This window comes from Lithobates pipiens, unplaced genomic scaffold (assembly GCF_037356315.1).
Source record: "Lithobates pipiens isolate NorthernLeopardFrog02 unplaced genomic scaffold, aLitPip1_a1.2 Scaffold_22, whole genome shotgun sequence".
Taxonomy (NCBI): Eukaryota; Metazoa; Chordata; class Amphibia; order Anura; family Ranidae; genus Lithobates; species Lithobates pipiens.
Window position 1 is genome coordinate 347,587,247 of NW_027507784.1, and position 21,704 is coordinate 347,608,950.

General features: G+C 47.7%; 1 protein-coding gene across 1 annotated transcript in view; it reads left to right on the top strand.

Annotated features, from left to right (window-relative positions):
- The first annotated feature begins 1,430 nt into the window (after window positions 1-1,430).
- LMLN (leishmanolysin like peptidase) overlaps window positions 1,431-21,704 on the top strand; it is a 52,251-nt gene continuing 31,977 nt past the window's right edge. Inside the window, exons 1-2 of the mRNA XM_077449748.1 lie at window positions 1,431-1,601; window positions 8,731-8,828. Of these exons, the coding sequence (XP_077305874.1) occupies window positions 1,482-1,601; window positions 8,731-8,828 (218 nt within the window). The 5' untranslated portion in view covers window positions 1,431-1,481. The remainder of the gene's footprint in view (window positions 1,602-8,730; window positions 8,829-21,704) is intronic.

A 21,704-nucleotide genomic window follows, 5' to 3' on the forward strand; every position in this document is an offset into this window, starting at 1 on the left:
CCTGCCGGTCAGGAGGAGGTCAGGGGTCACCTGAGGGCCAGGATGAAGTCGGGGTCACCTGCGGGTCAGGATGAAGTCGGGGTCACCTGCGGGTCAGGGTCACCTGCCGGTCAGGAGGAGGTAGGGGGTCACCTGGGGGCCAGGAGGAAGTCAGGGTCACCTGCGGGTCAGGATGAAGTCGGGGACACCTGCGGGTCAGGATGAAGTCGGGGACACCTGCGGGTCAGGATGAAGTCGGGGACACCTGCGGGTCAGGGTCACCTGCGGGTCAGGATGAAGTCATGGTCATCTGGGGGTCAGGATGAAGTCGGGGCCACCTGGGGGTCAGGATGAAGTCGGGGTCACCTGGGGGTCAGGATGAAGTCGGGGTCACCTGGGGGTCAGGATGAAGTCGGGGGTCACCTGGGGGTCAGGATGAAGTCGGGGGTCACCTGGGGGTCAGGATGAAGCTGGTGGTCACCTGGGGGTCAGGAGGAAGCTGGTGGTCACCTGGGGGTCAGGAGGAAGTTGGGGGTCACCTGGGGGTCAGGATGAAGCCGGTGGTCACCTGGGGGTCAGGAGGAAGTCGGGGGTCACCTGGGGGTCAGGATGAAGCCGGTGGTCACCTGGGGGTCAGGATGAAGCCGGTGGTCACCTGGGGGTCAGGATGAAGCCGGTGGTCACCTGGGGGTCAGGATGAAGTCGGGGTCACCTGGGGGTCAGGATGAAGTCGGGGGTCACCTGGGGGTCAGGATGAAGCTGGTGGTCACCTGGGGGTCAGGATGAAGCTGGTGGTCACCTGGGGGTCAGGAGGAAGTTGGGGGTCACCTGGGGGTCAGGATGAAGCCGGTGGTCACCTGGGGGTCAGGAGGAAGTCGGGGGTCACCTGGGGGTCAGGATGAAGCCGGTGGTCACCTGGGGGTCAGGAGGAAGTCGGGGGGTCACCTGGGGGTCAGGATGAAGCTGGTGGTCACCTGGGGGTCAGGATGAAGCCGGTGGTCACCTCGGGGTCAGGATGAAACCGGGGGTCACCTGGGGGTCAGGAAGAAGTTGGGGTCACCTGGGGGTCAGGATGAAGTCGGGTCAGCTGGGGGTCAGGAGGAAGTCGGGGTCACCTGGGGGTCAGGAGGAAGTTGGGGTCACCTGGGGGTCAGGATGGAGTCGGGTCACCTGGGGGTCAGGAGGAAGTCGGGGTCACCTGGGGGTCAGGAGGAAGTCGGGGTCACCTGGGGGTCAGGAGGAAGTCGGGGTCACCTGGGGATCAGGAGGAAGTCGGGAGCATAGCACAAAACAATATACTCCGCTCTATTCCCTCTGGACTTGCGGGGCTCCGGTAATATGGCGGAGGGGGCGGAGCTCTGGACGTAGTGCTCCGGTAATATGGCGGAGGGGGCGGGATTTAAGCCGAGTCCCAAGCCCGTTGCCGGGGTAACCTGTCACGTGGTACGGAAGCGGCTCCTGGGATCCGAAGGGTGACGTCACGTTGCCGGGGTGACGGATGGATGAAGATGGCGGCTCGGTTCGGGGGGTCTCTGCTCACTGTGGGGGCCCTGCTCGTCCTGACCTGCCAATCACCGACCACCGCCACCAACTGCCGACACCGAGCCCCGGGACCCCAGGAGGTGAGGCGGAGGGGCCACACTGACATCATGTGACACCCTTACCTGTACCGACCCCCCCCCCCCACACTGACCTCTCCTGTACATATATATACCGGCTGTACATACGTCACACACAGCGCAATACACACCTGGAAGTGTCCTCCCCATCATCATCATCATCATCCTCCTCCTCATCCTCTTCCTTATTATCAACCCCATCCCTATAATCATCATCATCATTATTATTATTATTATTATTATACAAGATTTATATATATTATTATAATACAGAATTTTTAAAAAGGGCCAACAGTTTGCTCGGCGCTTTACAACATTTACAACATAAATACATTTATTATACAAATCAATACCGGAGGGATCAGAGGGCCCTGATCCTCAGAGCTTACAATCTAGAAGGGAGGGTCACGTGGAATTGTAACAACTGTGGGGGATGGGCTGATGAAGAAAATGAAAATCCAGTTGTTAGGTGGGGGAGGGTAGTGTCCTGTGAAGAGAAGGGTTTTCAGTAAGGATGAGCTCCGGCGTGTTCGCACGCTCCATGTGCAGAGCCCGCCAGGAAGTCGGCTCTGCGCTAATCACAGGCAGTGAGACATTGCCCGATGCGCGGTTGCAGAGATTGGGCAATGTCTCACTGTGATTAGCGCAGCGCTGCGCCCACTTCCTGGCGGGCTCTGCACGTGGATCATGAGAACACGCCTGAGCTCATCCCTAGTTTTCAGGGATCGTCCAGTAGGAGATAATCGGACAGATTGGGGTGAAGAGTTCCAGAAGATGGGAAAGGCTCTGGAGAAGTCCTGGAGGTGGATATGGGAGGAGGTGACGAGGGAGATGGAGAGCAGGAGGTCTTGAGAGGAAGAAAGAGAGAACGGGTAGGTTGGTATTTAGAGACTAGGTCAGAGATGTAGTTGGGGGGCCGGGATGTGGACGGCTTTGTAGGGAGTTGTTTAGTATTTTGAATTGAATTCTTTGGCTGATCGGAAGCCGGTGGAGGGATTGGCGGAGAGGTGTGGAGGGATTGGCGGAGAGGTGTGGAGGACAGGGAGGGGTGGAGGGATTGGCAGAGAAGGGTGGAGGACCGAGATGGGTGGAGGGATTGGCAGAGATGGGTGGAGGGATTGGCAGAGATGGGTGGAGGGATTGGCAGAGATGGGTGGAGGGATTGGCAGAGAGGGGTGGAAGGATTGGCAGAGAGGGGTGGAGGGATTGGCAGAGAGGGGTGGAGGACAGATGGGTGGAGGGATTGGCGGAGAGGGGTGGAGGGATTGGCGGAGAGGGGTGGAAGGATTGGCAGAGAGGGGTGGAGGGATTGGCGGAGAGGGGTGGAGGACAGGGAGGGGTGGAGGGATTGGCAGAGAGGGGTGTAGGATAGAGAGGGGTGGAGGGATTGGCAGAGAGGGGTGGAGGACAGATGGGTGGAGGGATTGGCAGAGAGGGGTGGAAGGATTGGCAGAGAGGGGTGGAGGGATTGGCAGAGAGGGGTGGAGGACAGATGGGTGGAGGGATTGGCGGAGAGGGGTGGAGGGATTGGCGGAGAGGGGTGGAGGGATTGGCAGAGAGGGGTGGAGGGATTGGCGGAGAGGGGTGGAGGACAGGGAGGGGTGGAGGGATTGGCAGAGAGGGGTGTAGGATAGAGAGGGGTGGAGGGATTGGCAGAGAGGGGTGGAGGACAGATGGGTGGAGGGATTGGCAGAGAGGGGTGGAAGGATTGGCAGAGAGGGGTGGAGGGATTGGCGGAGAGGGGTAGAGGGATTGGCGGAGAGGGGTGGAGGGATTGGCGGAGAGGGGTGGAGGGATTGGCGGAGAGGGGTGGAGGGATTGGCGGAGAGGGGTGGAGGACAGGGAGGGGTGGAGGGATTGGCTGAGAGGGGTGGAGGACAGGGAGGGGTGGAGGGATTGGCAGAGAGGGGTGTAGGATAGAGAGGGGTGTAGGGATTGGCAGAGAGGGGTGGAGGGATTGGCAGAGAGGGGTGGAGGGCAGGGAGGGGTGGAGGGATTGGCGGAGAGGGGTGGAGGACAGAGAAGGGTGGAGGGATTGGCGGAGAGGGGTGGAGGGATTGGCGGAGAGGGGTGGAGGACAGAGAGGGGTGGAGGGATTGGCGGGGAGGGGTGGAGGACAGAGAAGGGTGGAGGGATTGGCGGAGAGGGGTGGCGGGATTGGCGGAGAGGGGTGGAGGACCGAGATGGGTGGAGGGATTGGCAGAGAGGGGTGGAGGGATTGGCAGAGAGGGGTGGAGGGATTGGCAGAGAGGGGTGGAGGGATTGGCGGAGAGGGGTGAAGGACAGAGAAGGGTGGAGGGATTGGCGGAGAGGGGTGGAGGGATTGGCGGAGAGGGGTGGAGGACAGAGAGGGGTGGAGGGATTGGCGGGGAGGGGTGGAGGACAGAGAAGGGTGGAGGGATTGGCGGAGAGGGGTGGAGGGATTGGCGGAGAGGGGTGGAGGACCGAGATGGGTGGAGGGATTGGCAGAGAGGGGTGGAGGGATTGGCAGAGAGGGGTGGAGGGATTGGCGGAGAGGGGTGGAGGGATTGGCGGAGAGGGGTGGAGGACCGAGATGGGTGGAGGGATTGGCAGAGAGGGGTGGAGGGATTGGCAGAGAGGGGTGGAAGGATTGGCAGAGAGGGGTGGAGGACAGAGAAGGGTGGAGGGATTGGCGGGGAGGGGTGGAGGGATTGGCGGAAAGGGGTGGAGGGATTGGCGGAGAGGGGTGGAGGGATTGACGGAGAGGGGTGGAGGACAGAGAGGGGTGGAGGGATTGGCGGAGAGGGGTGGAGGACAGAGAGGGGTGGAGGGATTGGCGGAGAGGGGTGGAAGGATTGGCGGAGAGGGGTGGAGGATACGGAGCGATTGGTAAGGTGGATGAGTCTGGCAGCGGCATTCATGATAGATTGAAGGGGGGAGGAGCCTATGTAGAGGTAAGCCAATGAGGAGAGAGTTGTAGTAGTCTAGGCGAGAGATGACCAGTGAATGAATTAAGATCTTTTTGCGGTGTGATTGGTTAGAAAGGGGGTATTTCCGAGATGTTGCGGGGGGTTGAGGCGGCAGGATTTGGACAGTGATTGGACGTGGAGTTTAAAGGACACTTTAGAGTCCATGACTGCACCTAGGACCTTGGCATAGGGGGATGGGCTTATAGTAGTGCTATTGATTTTGACAGAGAGATCGGGAAGGGCACATGGGGGGGGGGAGGGGGAATTATAAGTTGAGTTTTGGATAGGTTGAGTTTGAGGAAGTCATGTGACATCCAGGCTGAGATATCTGATAGTAAATTAGTGATAGGTGAGGAGACTGGAGGAGGAGCTGAGGGGTGGAGAAATAGATTTGGGTGTTGTCACCATAGAGATGATATTGGAAGCCATGGGAGGCGATCACCTGACCCAGGGAGGAGGTGTAGATGGAGAATAGGAGAGGTCCAAGAACAGAATATTGGGGGACCCCAACAGAGAAAAGAAGAGGAGAGGAGGAAGTAGAGTTGTATGACATGGTAAAGGTGCGGTGGGATAAGTAGGAAGAGAACCAGCGAATAGTACAGTCACAGAGACCAAAGGTGTGGAGTTTTTTGAGGAGGAGGGGGAGGGGGGGGTGGTCAAACATATTGAAGGCAGCAGAGAGGTCCAGGAGGAGGAGTACAGAATAATGTCGGTTGGTTTTGGCCGTTAGTAGATCGTTTGTTAGTTTTAGGAGAGCAGTTTCTGTGGAGTGTTGAGGACGGAATCCAGACTGAAGGGGATGAAGAAGGCCAATATCAGCGAGATGGACGCTCAGTCGGTTGTAGACCAGACATTCAAGGAGTTTGGATAAGAAGGGGAGGAGGAGATGGGGCGTAGGTTGTTAGGATTGGATGGGTCCAGTGAGGGCGTTTTAAGTATGGGGCTGACAAGTGTATGTTGTAGAGCAGCCATTCTCAACCAGGGTTCCTCCAGAGGTTTCTTGGGGTTCCTTGAGCTGTGGCTGATGAACCACCTATTTGATGGCGCCTTCAGAGCTCAAGGTTCAGGACCACTTGGCAAAGCCCAGCAGCAGCACGACACCAAATATCTTTTTATCTGTCTTTAAGGGTGGCAACCTGAACACCACTTTATGGGGGACATTCTTCCTATTGATTACCAATATCAGGAGCATTGTTCCTATTGAGCCCTGGTGATTTGGTTTTAGTAAGGGTTCCTCAACACATGAAAATATTTTCTGGGGTTCCTCTAGGGTTAAAAGGTTGAGAAAGCCTATTGTAGAGAGTTGGGGAAGATGCCAGAAGAGAGGGAGAGATTGAAGATGTGAGTTATGCCCTGTACACACGACCGGACTTTTCAACATCAAAAGTCTGACGGAATGATTCCGGCAGACTATTCAAACGTGTGTGGGCTGCAGCGGACATTTGATTTGCAAAAGTCTGACAGACTTTAGAAATGGAACATGTTTCAAATTTTTCCGACAGAACTCCGCCGGACCCAGAAATCCGCTCGTGTGTATGCTAGTCTGACGGACTAAAACCGACGCGAGGGCAGCTATTGGCTACTGGCTATGAACTTTCTTATTCTAGTCCAGTCGTACGTCATCACGTTCCAATCCGTCGGACTTTGGTGTGAATGTGTGTGGCCAAGTCCGTTCATTTGGAAAGTCCGTAAGAACTCTGTCAGAACTCCGTCGAAAGTCTGTCAGACTTAGTCCCTCGAAAAGTCTGGTCGTGTGTACGTGGCATTAGAGAGTGTAGCATAGAGCCAGAGAGTGAAGGTAGCATTTGTGAGGGAACAGGATCCAGAGGGTAGGTGGTAAGGTGGACATTACCAAGTTGTTTATCAACCTCGTCTATAGTGGTGGGGTAAAAAGAGGGAAGAAATGATGATTGTGCCTGTGGGCATGAAGTGTAAAGCGTGGAGGGTATCAGAACAGTAGAGATCTCCACACAAATTGTATCAATCTTCTGTTTGAAGTGATCGGCGATCTCTGGGGCAGTGAGTGAGTTGGCAGGTGGAGGACGAAGTAGAGAGTTGAAGGTAGAGGAGAGCTGATGGGGACGGGATGATAGGTTGCTGATGAGAGTGATAAAATAGTTCTGCTTGGCAGAGAGGAGGCTGGAATTGTATTTTTGTAGGGCAGATTTATATTGGTTGAAATCTCTGAGACTTGGTCTTGCGCCACAGGCGTTTATGAGCACGACTATGTTTTTTTCAGACTTCTAGTGACATCTGTTTGCCAAGGTTGAAGGGGTCGGGGCGGATTCTGTGTGTAGTGAGGGGGGCCAGTGAGTCCAGAGAGGCTAGAAGTGAAGTGTTGTAGACAGAAGTGTCTAGGTTGGTGCAGGATAGGGGTGATATTTTGTCGTAGAGGTTGTCAGTAGCAGAGAAGAGAAGAGAAGGCTTGAGATGACGTAGGTTTCTGTGGGTATCTTTTACATGGTTGGAGGGAGAGGAGGTGAAGGAGAGGGAGAGAGTGAAACTAATAAGGTGATGATCAGAGAGAGGGAATGGATAGTTAGAGAAGTTGCATGGAGTACAAAGGTGAGAGAAAACAAGGTCAAGGGTATTGCTTTCAGAGTGAGTAGAAGCGTGTAACCACTGCTTCAGGTCAAAAGAGGAGGTTAGGCTGAGATGTTTGGAAGGGGCAGGAGTGTTAGTATTAATAGGGATGTTGAAGTCCCCGAGAATGATTGTGGGGATTTCAGAGGAAAGAAAGGGTAGCCAGTCAGAGAAGTCATCAAGAAATGTTGATACCGGTCCAGGGGGCCTGTAGATCACGGCTATCCTTAGTATAATTGGAGTGAAGAGAAGAATGCAGTGTGCTTCCAAAGAGGAGAGTGACAGAGAGGGAGGTGGGTGAAGTGGTGCTATGTGGGGCTAGAAGGATTCCGACACCTCCTCCCTTACGTCCATTGAATCTGGGGCAGTGAGTCCAGAGAAGACCACCATGGGAGAGGGCAGCAGAGGACGCAGTGTCTGATTCGTGGAGCCAGGTTTCGGTGATGGCGAGTAGGTTAAATGAGTTGGTGATAAAGAGGTCATGTAGAGAGGTGAGTTTGTTGCAGACAGAGCGGGGGTTCAGAGGGGCACAAGAGAAAGGGAGTCTGGTCTTTGGAAGAATAGAAATGGGAACTAAATTGTGTTGATTGTGGCTGCTGCCAGAGGGTGCAGGGTGCATGGGGTACAGTTAAATGATGGATGTTTGGGGATATATCTCCAGAGGTTAGGAGAAGCAGGAGGGTGAGGGAGGTAATATGGGAGTGGGATTTATATGAAGGGACATGGCCCAGGGTCTTGGAGATTTTTAGTGTTTGTGGATTTAGAATTAGCAGGAGTTGGTGGGTGCAGTAATAAGGAGAGGACAGAAGAGAGGGTGATATATACTGGGGGGGGGGGGAGAGATAGTTTTAGGATAGAGGACAGAGCTGTATAAAAGGAGTGGTAGAGGGTGAATGGTACAAGGAGAAAGAGCTGGAGGGGTAAACAAGGTCACCTGATGTCTGTGTGGTGTTAGTCAAAGTATTTTCTTGTGTTCATTTGCTGAAGTGCAGAGTCAGAAGATCTCCCACTTATAGCAATAGCCCCACTAATAGAAAGGGCCCCAGTTGCAAATGTGCCCCCTGCAAATGCTTCCCCCAAAAGAAGCTTATCTTTATACTGATGGGCGCGTTTCAATTATCACTCAGGAGGTAATAAAGCTTGGCTGGTTAACAGGGCAAAATTCTTATTTGAGAAACAGACTAGCAAGAGGGCACTAAAGTTATCGGGCCATAATTTTGGGTAAGACGAGGGAGATAATAAAGTATTGTAATGTGGACAAGTCTACGGACAGTTAAGCAAAAATAACATACCAGCAATTATTAAATAGACATAAGCAAAGGCAGATAGCAGTGTTTCAGTAGCAAAATCATCATCCCCATCATCCCTATCCCCATCATCACTATCCTTATCATCATTCCTATTATCATCTGCATCATCACTATCCCCATCCTTATCATCAGCATAAACCCTATCCCCATCCTTATCATCAGCATCATCCCTATCCCCATCCTTATCATCAGCATCATCCCTATGCCGATTAACTTTCCCATCCTTATCCTCCTCCTCATTGAGTACAGTGCCCTGTGTATAGATGGGGGATCTCTGTGTCTCCTCACATCTTTCAATTTCTTTATCAGATCATCTACCAAGTCCAGCAGAAGAGCCGCCACCTCTGGAAGAGACACACCGACCAGCAACTCCGCGTCATGATCCAGTATGACACCAGTATAGACCAGTAAGTGTATCCCCCACTTTCTGTATAGACCAGTAAGTGTATCCCTCACTTTCTGTATAGACCAGTAAGTGTATCCCCCACTTCCTGTCACCTTGCATGGCTCTCACCTATACCATAGTGCTGTACTCTGACCACAGGAGCTTACACCGCTGTACAAAATATCCATATAATGACATTTCTTCAGCAATTTCAGCCCAAATGTATCCTGCCCCATTTCTTTGGTGAAAATCCCCCATATCAGTGTTTATTATTTAGTCTGTAGAAAAGTTCATGGGATAGATGTCTAATAATCCACCAATTGTTATGTACCAACAGCCAATCTCATTTCTTGATGCCCCTAAAATGCCAGGACAGAGAACAAATACCCCCAGTGACCCCCCTATGTGGAAAGTAGACAGTCCGAGGTGTTTAGTAGGAGGCCTGGCAGGTTTTTTGAAATTGTCATTTTTTTTTGGCACAATTTTTTGGAAAATAAAAGAAATTAATCAATTTTTTTTTACATAGTGTGACCAGCGTGGTACAGCGCCATCATGTGTCTGGTGTGGCATGAATTAGGGACACTGACTGGTGACAGTATGTAAAGAAAAAATAAATAATAATAATTTTTTATTTAGTTTCTAAACTTTTTTTTGTCTTCTTTTAACCACTTGCCTACTGGGCACTTAAACTCCCCTCCTGCCCAGACCAATTTTCAGCTTTCGGTGCTCTCACACTTTGAATGACAATTACTCAGTCATGTAACACTGTACCCAAATTAATTTTTTGTCCTTTTTTCATACAAATAGAGCTTTCTTTTGGTGGTATTTGATCACCTCAGGGTTTTTTATTTTTTGCGCTATAAATGAAATAAGACCGACATTTTTTGAAAAAAACACATTTTCTTTGTTTCTGTATAAAATTTTGCAAATTATTAATTTTTTTCATGAATTTTGGACAAAATTTATACTGCTACATATCTTTTTTACAAATAACCCAAATTAGTGGATATTATTTGGTCTTTGTGAAAGTTAGAGAGTCTACAAGCTGTGGTGCAAATCATAAAAAATTTATCACATCTGATGTACTGGTGGCCGATCTCATTTCTTGCGACCCGAACAAGTCAGGAAAGTACAAATACCCCCCAAATGACCCCTTTTTGGAAAGTAGACATTCCAAGGTATTTAGTAAGAGGCATGGTGAGGTTTTTGGTGTTGTCATTTTTTTCCCACAAATGTTTGCAAAATGAAGATTTTTTTTTATTTTTTATTTATTTTTTCCACAAAATTGTCATTGTAATATGTTCTTTCTCTCACACGGCATGTGTATACCACAAATAATGTCCCAAAATACATTCTGCTACTCATCCTGAGTACTACAATACCACATGTGTGGGACTTTTTCACAGCCTGGCCACTTAGAGAGGCCCAACATGCAGGGAGCGCCATCATGTGTTCTAGGAGCATAAATTACACATCTAACTTATTGACTATTTATTACACTTTTGAAGGCCCTGGAGCACCATGACAATGACACCTGACACTGACGTGGCACTGATGGCAGATGGCACTGATACGTGGCACTGCTGACACGTGACACCGATGACAGATGGAACTAATATGACACGTGAAACTGTGGCACTAATACGTGGCACTGATGACAGATGACACTAATACGTGGCACTATTGACAGATCTTTTTTCCCATCAGAGTAGCTCATTGTCACCACTATACGGGGGTGGGGGGTGATCAGGGGTTTATTTTTTGCACTGATGATCACTGATATAAGCAATCGTTTTAGCGATCAGGGACGGCTTTCTATTCATGACATTTTGCTTCTTGTTGACCGGGATCAGCTTGAAGATTGCCAGCCGTCATGACTTTGACAGTAGATACCGGAGGGGTTGGCTGTGGCTAGATGCCATAACCCCGCAATCTTCTTTTCCCACAGGTGATTTTTTTTTTTTCAGATAAAAGTGATCCCAGTGACACATTTGCTGCAGGATCACTTCAGGCTCCGTTCACATCTCCGCGTTCCAAATTGCGGTCGGAATCGCCACGATTCTGCCCGTAATTCTCAATATCGGTAGAATGGCGGGATGCCCGTGTGTTCCCAGTGCATTGCCCCTTGAATTTAATAGCACCCCAAACCCATTGATTTTTTTTCCCCCCAAATCGTCGTAAAAACGTGCAAACAGAATTGCAGGACGCCCACCGCCCGAAAGAAATACAGGAGCTTTTTTTTTTTTTGGGCGATGGGCATCCTGAGATTCTATTAGTGTGTTTTTTCCACGAGTGTCGCCCCCATACGTAGGGATGTGAACATAGACTTAAGGCTGGGTTCACACTGATGTGATCTGCCATATCGCATGTCATTTGTACAGGAACCGCACAGGTATCGGTATCAGTATGCACCCAGCCTTAGAAGCAGCAGGAGCGGCGCCCCTCCCCCTGCTGCTTCCCATTGGTTACCTATTACTGAGCCCGGGAACCATCCGGCATTGGCCGTTCAGCTCTATGCCCTTGGAGGACCGGAGCCACATCACTTCCAGTTCTCAGGCCAAGTAAACATTTTCTTTTTGTTGTTTTTACTCTTAAAGCAAAAGATACTTTATTTTTTTTTTTTCTGTTTATCTTTTTGCTTTCAACCAGTTCCCGCCCAGCCAATGGCAATATGACGCCGGTGGGAACCTCTCGGTGATCCGGGTGGACTTCATATGATGTCATCCCGGATCGTGTCACGCGGGGGGCTGCACAGCGGCGCAATCTGTCACCAGCGATCTGTCTGGTCAGCACGGGGTTAAAGGGTACCTCGGTGTAAATCAGAATGAGGAAGACTGATATACAGCGCTGGATTATAAAAGGGGTAGAAGGGGCCCCCAGACACCCCGTCATGCATTTGTACATACATCTTATCTGCCATAGACTATCCACCTCACCTCCGGAAGGTTTTACCCCCTTCATGACCGGGCCTGTTTCTTGCTATTCAGCACTGCGCTACTATAAAGCGGTGTTCTGTCCCCAAAAAATGTTTTAAGCTAAAAATTCCCCTAGAATAGTCGGGCCTCGTGCATTTAAATAAAGATTTCCTGTAAACCATCCCCAGGTTTGTGTTCACGCCGCATCGTCTACTTTGTGCAGTTCCTGAACAACGCCGCCATCTCCAGTGTGGGCATCTGAAGCCGCAGACTCCCTCTTCCGGGATTCCATGCATGTTGGCTACCCAGCATGCACCTGCCAATCTTGCGCATGCGCAGTGCGTTGCAAGTGAATTCCACAGCTTATAGGTCGGGTTTCCATAGCGATGGCGGCGTCAGAGGAAGTTGCCGCCCCTTTGCTATGGAAACTACTTCTCCTTCTCTGCCTCCGACACCGCCGATCAATCCTTATAAGACGCAAGGGTAACCATGGCAACAAAAGCCTCCCCCCCACTTCCTGCCCAGGCCAATTTTCAGCTATCAGCTCTGTCACACTTTGAATGACAATTACGCCGTCATGTGACACTGTACACATATGACATTTTTATCATTTTGTTCACACACATGGAGATTTCTTTTGGTGGTATTTCATCACCTGTACGCTTTTTAATTTTTTGCTAAGCAAATAAAAAAAAAAAGACTGAATATTTAGTTTCTGTTATAAAATTTTGTAAATAAGTAAGATTTCTCCTTCACTGGTGAGACTGCATTGATGATGAGGCACTATAATGGGGCACTGATAGGTGGCACTGATGGGCACTCATAGGTGGCACTGGTGGGCACTCATGGGTGGCACTGGTGGGCACTCATGGGTGGCACTGGTGGGGCACTCATGGGTGGCACTGGTGGGGCACTCATGGGTGGCACTGGTGGGGCACTCATGGGTGGCACTGGTGGGGCACTCATGGGTGGCACTGATGGGTGGCACTGGTGGACACTGATGGGTGGCACTGGTGGACACTGATGGGTGGCACTGATAGGTGGCACTGGTGGACACTCATAGGGGGCACTGGTGGACACTCATAGGGGGCACTGATGGGCACTTATTGGTGACACTAATGGACAGCACTAACAAGGAGGCACTGGCAGGCATAACTGATGGCTACCGTTTGGCATCTATAATGGGCACTAATTGGCATACCAGGTGGGTCTGCACTGATAATCAGCACAAACCCCCCCTGTTAGGAGAGCAGCAGATTAGCTCTCTTTTACTCGCATCTGTCAGTGTGAGTGGAGGAAAAGCCGATAAACGACTCTTCCTGTTTGCACTGTGATTGGACACAGCTGATCACATGGTAAAGAGCTCCTGTCAGAGGCTTTTTACCGAGAGCGGAGATGCAGTATTTCAGACTGACACACCACACCAACGATCGCTGCGTTGCGTGCGGTCGCGGCTTCTCCTGCTGGACGTCATATGACACCCAGTCAGGATAATTAAACCACTTTCCGGCCGTCATTGTGCTATTTGGTGCGCGGGAAGTAGTTAAAAATGGCGCTTTGCGTCACGTCACCTCCGATTTTGGAAATAACATGCAATGCTACGAGTCGGAGATGCCCATTGGCTCCTGCGATTGGTGACACTCATCTCCCAGGAGTCAATGTAAAGCCGGAAATGACATACGTCACCGCGGCCGCAAAAGGAGGAAGTAGCAAGATATTGCTGTATAAATAAGGTAAATGAACCCTTAAAAAGGAAAAGAAATTTTCAATTTGTTTTCACATAAGTGCGTCAAAGAAGGAAAGTGAAAAATGTGGGTGGAACTCGCTTTACCTGGCAAATGCAGCACTGTACATATGACATTTATATCATTTTTTAACAGAGATAGAGCTTTCTTTTGGTGATATTTGATCACCACTGGGGTTTTTTTTTTTATTTATTTTTTATTATATAAATTTAAAAAGGCTTAAAAATATATTTTTTATTTCTTTCTAAAAGACTGAAAACTTTAAAAAATATATATTTTTTCTTTCTTTCTAAAACATATCCCAAAAAAAAAATCAAAAATCAAATTTCTTCATAAATTTTGGTTACAATGTATTTTGCTACATTTGTTTATGCTATGTTTTTGATAAAAAAAATAAAAATCCCAAACATCTATATTGATTGGTTTGCAAGAAAGTTTTAGCGTCTACATTATGGGATATATACTGGAATGTTTTTTTTTTTTTTTTTTTATATACTGGTAATGGCGGTGATCAACGACTTATAATGGGTAGTGTGGCGGTCAATCTGACACTAACTGACTCTGGGGGGAAAACTGAGTAACTGACGTCATGCGAGACCCCATCAAAGCCAATTCTGGCTGCGTTCGGGTCTCTGGCCAGCCGGCGGACATGTCGGCTGGTCACTCTGGCCTGCCGGTGGGACAGGATAGCCCGGGTGAGCCGCAGAAGGTGGCGGGGGGAGGGGAGTCCCTACCCAGTGCTTGGGATAATGGCAAATCGGCTTTTTAGCCACATCGGTTGATAGGTGGCACTGATGGGCATCCCGAGAAATCCGACCAACCGCTGTAAAACGTGGTACCAGGGTGATGCATGCAGCTGCCTATCACCCCGGTAAAACCCCTTCAAGACCAGGCCATATTCTGCTATTCAGCACTGCGCTACTTTGAATTGCGCAGTCATGCAGTACTGTACCCATAGCAAATTTATGTCATTTTTTTTCCCGCCACTGCGGTTTTTATTATACAAATGGAAAATGACCGAAAATGAGAAAAAAACATTTTTTTACTTTCCGCTAGAAAACGCATCCAATAAAAATCAAATTTCTTCATAAATTTTGGTTACAATATATTATATTCTGCTACAAAAATAAAATAAAAATCCCAATAAGTGTATATTGATTGGTATGTGTGAAAGTTAGTATCTACAAATTATGGGATATATACTTGAATATTTATATTTTTATTTTTACCAGTGATGACGTTGATCAGAGACTTATAGCGGGACTGTGCAGTGGACAATCTGACAGCCAATTTTATTGGAAGTAAATCAAGAGAAGGAAATGATTCTGGGGGCTTCAATGGACGTCAGTGATCGGTCACTGTTATCCTCTAACTCCTCACCACTGGCCCCATTAGGGGGATATCCATGGTTTCCACCGGGGGAAGAAAAGGGAGCATTAGGTTCTTGGGGCTCAGGGGGAAATACAAGGTGCCTAAGATACGCTCCATTAGGAAGTTTACTCCCCTTAACAGAATTAATATCATCACAAGGAGAAATATACATGTCAAGATGGAGATATTACCAAATGAGAGATTTTTTTAAATAAATTAGAACCCCAAGTAAGACCTCTGAGCTCCCTTACGACATATGAGAAGATGTGTATGAAAATAGAAAAACCAAATAACTTGCTATCCCAGATGTATAAATTAGTTCTTAGTGAACAAAGTAGCACAATTCCTTACTTTATAAGAGAGTGGGAGAAAGAACTAAGATGCACATTTAGACCAACACAAATAAAAAAACTTATGGAAATGACACACGCAACATCAATAAGCGCAGCAATACAAGAAATGTCATAGAGGTTTATAGCTAGATGGTACCGAACCACAGCCAGAATAGCAGAGATATACCCAACAGCGGATGGGCTTTGCTGGAGAGGATGTAAGGATAGGGGGGACATACCTTCACATATGGTGGGACTGCCCAAAAATTGGGATTTTTTGGGAGGGAGTGGCTAAATGGATAGAGAGGATAACAGCAAAATCAATAGAAATGACACCCCTACAATACCTGTTTCATGGGACAGAAGGATCCATTAAATCTTATAAAAAAGGAGTCATACCACATCTGCTGAATGCAGCCAAAATACTAATACCTAGATATTGGAAGCAGAAAACATGTCCCACTCTATTGGAATGGAAGGGGGAGGTAGATAAAATAATGGAAGCTGAAAAAGGGATATATGATATAAAAGAACAACAAGAAAAATATAAAAATATATGGGCGGGCTGGAAGCATTACTCCCGAGAAATAGAGAAACAGTAAGTTATACCAGATTAAAAAATTTGATAATCCCTCCGGAATCACCCAGAGATCCCTGATAGGGAGAGGGAGAAAGGAGGGGAAAGAGAAAAATCAAAAAGCTGCTGCGCAAGCTCGTGTCCTCCAAAGGTACATCGTAGAAAGGGTAAAGGGGAAATATGAATCCGAACCACAACTTATAAATTTTGTTGTTTGTAGTATGTTTTAAGGTATATGGGAAGTGAATAAATGATGGAAATATAATTGGAGGGGTCTGGGGGAGGGGGGTAGGAGGAGAGACAACCAGTGGGGGAGACACCAAAACAAATAACACAATTATCAGGAAACATAAAGGAAAGCTGAGGACTTTCCTAAGCACAAAACACAAACACACTAAGGGGACACAAACGGAATAAAAGCACGTAATAATGATTAAAGGAGAAAAGATTATTATTTTTTTATTAAAAAGAATTTTTTTTTTTTTTTTTTTTTAATATATAAATAAAAGCAATCACAAGGGCACAAAAAAACACATAAAGAAGGGAAATAACACAGGGGAGAAATTTAAACCACCCCCATTTTTTTTTTTTTTTCCCTCTCCTACACACAGGTTGACTCTCCCCCAAATATCCCCACCTCTCGGGCCACCACCTAATATTGTTATAGATATGAAGTGGAAAAGTACGCATGTAAATGTGAAGACATTGGGGGATCTGTGTAAACCTCAATACTTCAGGATTGAATGTAATTGTCTGCTGAATTTTATATAAGAAAATAATAAAGACGATTTAAAAAAAAAAAAAAAAAAAAAAAAAAATCCCAATAAGTGTATATTGATTGGTATGTGTGAAAGTTAGTATCTACAAATTATGGGATATATACTTGAATATTTATATTTTTATTTTTACCAGTGATGACGTTGATCAGAGACTTATAGCGGGACTGTGCAGTGGACAATCTGACAGCCAATTTTATTGGAAGTAAATCAAGAGAAGGAAATGATTCTGGGGGCTTCAATGGACGTCAGTGATCGGTCACTGTTATCCTCTAACTCCTCAGGGTTGGGGCGTTTTCAGACCCCTAAACCTTCTGAGGATCCAGAGATCAGTCACAGTTGTCATCTGACTCCTCGGGGGTGGGGCCTTTTCAGACCCCTAAACCTTCTGATGATCCAGAGAACGGCCACTGTTATCCTCTACCTCCTCAGGGGCGGGGCGTTTTTAGACCCCTAAACCTTTCCGATGATCCAGAGATCAGTCACAGTTGTCCTCTGACTCCTCATGGGCGGGGCCTTTTCAGACAGCTAAGCCATCCGATGATCCAGTGATCAGTCACTGTTGTCCTCTAAGGCCCGGTCACACCTCAGGGCTTTATAGCTTGAACCTCCAAAACGCTGGAGGAGAAAAAGATCAATGATTCTCTATGGAGAGAAAAAGTAGATTGGTACGTTTGTGAAGCGTTTTTGGTTCCAGAGGAATGCATGAAAACACTTGATTTGAGTATTTTAGTGCATTTTGTTATGCGTTTTTGAGTGTTTTTCTGCTCCAATGCAATACACAGTGCCTTGCGAAAGTATTCGGCCCCCTTGAACTTTTCAACCTTTTGCCACATTTCAGGCTTCAAACATAAAGATATAAAATGTTTATTTTTTGTGAAGAATCACCAACAAGTGGGACACAATTGTGAAGTGGAACGAAATGTATTGGATTTTTAAAACTTTTTTAACTAATAAAAAAAATGAAAAGTGGGGCGTGCAAAATGATTGGGCCCCCTTGTGTTAATACTTTGTAGAGCCACCTTTTGCTGCGATTACAGCTGCAAGTCGCTTGGGGTGTCTCTATCAGTTTTGCACATCCAGAGACTGAAATTCTTGCCCATTCTTCCTTGCAAAACAGCTGGAGCTCAGTGAGGTTGGATGGAGAGCGTTTGTGAACAGCAGTTTTCAGCTCTTTCCACAGATTCTCGATTGGATTCAGGTCTGGACTTTGACTTGGCCATTCTAACACCTGGATACGTTTATTTGTGAACCATTCCTTTGTAGATTTTGCTGTATGTTTGGGATCATTGTCTTGTTGGAAGATAAATCTCCGTCCCAGTTTCAGGTCTTTTGCAGACTCCAACAGGTTTTCATCCAGAATGGTCCTGTATTTGGCTGCATCCTTCTTCCCCTCAATTTTAACCATCTTCCCTGTCCCTGCTGAAGAAAAGCAGCCCAAACCATGATGCTGCCACCACCATGTGTGACAGTGGGGATGGTGTGTTGAGGGTGATGAGCTGTGTTGCTTTTACGCCAAACATATCGTTTTGCATTGTGGGCAAAAAGTTGGATTTTGGTTTCATGTGACCAGAGCACCTTCTTCCACATGTTTGGTGTGTCTCCCAGGTGGCTTGTGGCAAACTTTAGATGAGACTTTTTATGGATATATTTGAGAAATGGCTTTCTTCTTGCCACTCTTCCATAAAGGGCAGATTTGTGCAGTGTACGACTGATTGTTGTCCTATGGACAGACTCTCCCACCTCAGCTGTAGTTCTCTGCAGTTCATCCAGAGTGATCATGGGCCTCTTGGCTGCATCTCTCATCAGTCTTCTCCTTGTCTGAGCTGAAAGTTTAGAGGGACGGCCAGGTCTTGGTAGATTTGCAGTGGTCTGATACTCCTTCCATTTCAAAATGATCGCTTGCACAGTGCTCCTTGGGATGTTTAAAGCTTGGGAAATCTTTTTGTATACAAATCTGGCTTTAAGCTTCTCCACAACAGTATTACGGACCTGCCTGGTGTGTTCCTTGGTCTTCATGATGCTCTCTGCGCTTTCAACAGAACCCTGAGACTATCACAGAGCAGGTGCATTTATACAGAGACTTGATTACACACAGGTGGATTCTATTTATCACCATCAGTCATTTAGGACAACATTGGATCATTCAGAGATCCTCGCTGAACTTCTGGAGTGAGTTTGCTGCACTGAAAGTAAAGGGGCCGAATAATTTTGCACGCACCACTTTTCAGTTTTTTATTTGCTAAAAAAGTTTAAAATATCCAATAGATTTCGTTCCACTTCACAATTGTGTCCCACTTGTTGGTGATTCTTCACAAAAAATTAAAATTTTATATCTTTACGTTTGAAGCCTGAAATGTGGCAAAAGGTTGAAAAGTTCAAGGGGGCCGAATACTTTCGCAAGGCACTGTAAATGCACTGATTCCTGTGTAAATGACACTGGCAGTGAAGGAGTTAACCACTAGGGGGCAGTGTAGGTGTTATGTATGACCTGATGAGTTTTGTTGTAGGGAGCGTGGCTTGGCATGTGATGTCACGGATCGTCCTTCCCTATAACAGGGAACAGACGATCGGTGACAGCCACACAGGGAAGCATGGGAAGGGGTTTGTTTACACAGACCTCTCCTTGTTCTTCAGCTCTGTGACCCGATTACAGAACACCAGTGGTGATCGGGTCCGCTGGTCCCGTGGCCACGGTCACGGAGCACAGGACCGGGTCAGGAGCACCCACGGCTGGGCACTTAAAGAATCACGTACCGGCAAAACCCTGCTATTGTGGCGTATTGCCGGCGGTTTAAACCCTTTCTCGGCCACTAGCGGGGGGTAAAAGCGCCCCACTAGTGGCCGAAATGCGCTGCAAGTCCGGCGGTAAAACGACGCTAAAAATAGCGGCCTTTTACCGCCCGCGCTATGGGTGGTGTGATGTGAAAGGGGTCTAAAGTGATGTTCAGAATGCCACCCTTAAAGACAGCTAAGAAGAGATCTGGTGTCACGCTGCTGGGCTTTACCAAGTGATGCTGAATCTTTAACTCTGTAGGCGCCATCAAATAGGTGGTTCATCAGCCACAGCTCAAGGAACCCCGAGCAACCTCTGGAGGAACCCCAGGGATCCACGGAACCCTGGTTGAGAATGGCTGCTGTAGACTGTGTTGGATAGTAAAAAAATGAGTTTTACTTGCAGTACTGGTCTAAGGCTGTAGATGTCAGTGTTGACTTTACAATGGATTGAAGAAATTCCTATATGCTGTAAAATATAAAAGTTAGTACATCCTAATTGTATAGTCGTGTTATTCTGTCGACTTATAGTTGTAAGGGATATCTGTTAAATCCTGAAGAATCTCTTATGCCCCATACACACCATCAGATTTTCGGCTGAGTTTTGTCTTCAGATTTACCAAAACCATGTAGCCGGCCTGATTTCATACACATTGAAACTCCTGAGGTGTGACCTCATATTATATGGTTTTGGTAAATCTGAAGGAAAAATCTGATGGTGTGTACGGGGCTTTATTGGTTCCAGAGGACAACAAGACAAAAAAAGCTGAGAATTAAAACTGAACACATTCTTAGACCTGATAACGGGGTGTGAACATTGGAGGCTGGAAAGTGTTTATGGAAATTCTGTATGAAGGAACTTTTTAATTGGGACTCCATTGTCCAGCTTGATGTCTGGGTCTGCGTCTATCTCCTTGTATTGGGGGTGTATTCCATATGGGAGCTGGTCTGGGTGTGGAGGGGGTGCGAGGAAGCTTGCTGGGATTAATCAAACCCACTTTAACCACCTCAATACCGGGGGGCACTTTCACCCCCTTCCTTCCCACACCAATTTTCAGTTTTCAGCGCTCTCGTACTTTCAATGACAATTGCGCGGTCATGCTACGCTGTACCCAAATGAAATTTTTATCATTTAATCATTGGGACGTGATTTTAGTGGGACATATGTGGGGGGCATGTATTTTTATTATTTGGGGACATGTGTGTTTTGGGGACATTGTGTGGGGACGTGTGTTTTTACACTAGGTTGGTGATCCGTGAATAAAAAGCAGCTCATACTCACTGATCACCAGCGGGCTGCAGCGATCCGCTCTCCTCTCCTCTCCTCACCGAAAACTTCTGTGTGAAGAGGGGAGAGCCGATTGCCTAGCAACCGGCTCTGTGCTTACATTACATGACGGCTGTGATTGGACACAGCCATCATGTGATCAGGAGGGCAAATCACAGAGCCCTCCTGCTGATCGGAGATGCGCCGTGTCTGGGTGACACAAGCACATCGAGATCACGCCGCTGCGCGGGCACGCATGCACGATCCCCTTCCTTCTGAGGGACAATCCTGAACGTCCACTTGGAAAGAGAGAACGCCCACCCAGCCGTATATGTACATTGGCTGGGGGGAAAGTAGTTAATAAGGATATCTTGACCTCTGGGATAGAAGTTACAATATATGTAGGGCCATTGTGGGGAACGATCTGCTTGAAGGGAAAGCCCCATCTATATCTGATCCTGGCTGAGGAACGAACAGTTGTCATTTCCTTCATCTTCCTGCGTCTATCAAGTGTTGCTTGTGAGATATCCGGCTATATTTGAAGTTGGATTCCATCTAGGGTAATATTTCTTAGGCTGCGAGCTGCATGCATTATTTCCTCTTTAGCCAAGAAGTCCTTCATACAAAGAACAATATCTCTGGGGGGTTTGTCGGGGGGAGGTTTAGCCCCTATTGCACGGTGTATGAGGTCACATATGAAGGATTGAGAGTTTTGCTCAGGCAAAAGAGACGGGAACAATTTAGTGGAGTATGTTAGTAAATCTGTGATTTATTCCGGAGCTCCTCTGATCCTGAGATTGTTTCTTCTGTGTCGATTGTCCAAATCTTCTACATTTGCCTGTAATTGTGTACACGGCATTAGATAATCTTTCGTGCTCTCTGGTCAAATCATTGAAAGCGATTTCTCGCTCATCGCTCTTATTTTGGGTAAATCGGTACATGTGCCTGCCGCTGAAATTTCTTCAGAGAGGGTTGTGGTGGATTTTTGGACTGAAATTTGTTAATCATTTTGGAGCATAAAGCATCCAGGCCAGTGTCCAGATCTGTTTTGTAGAGGGGGGGGTGTACTCACCGTTCCCTGGGAGTTCTTTATCATGCAGCGCTGGTTCCTCGGCAGCCTGCTGTGTGGACTGCCGGCCG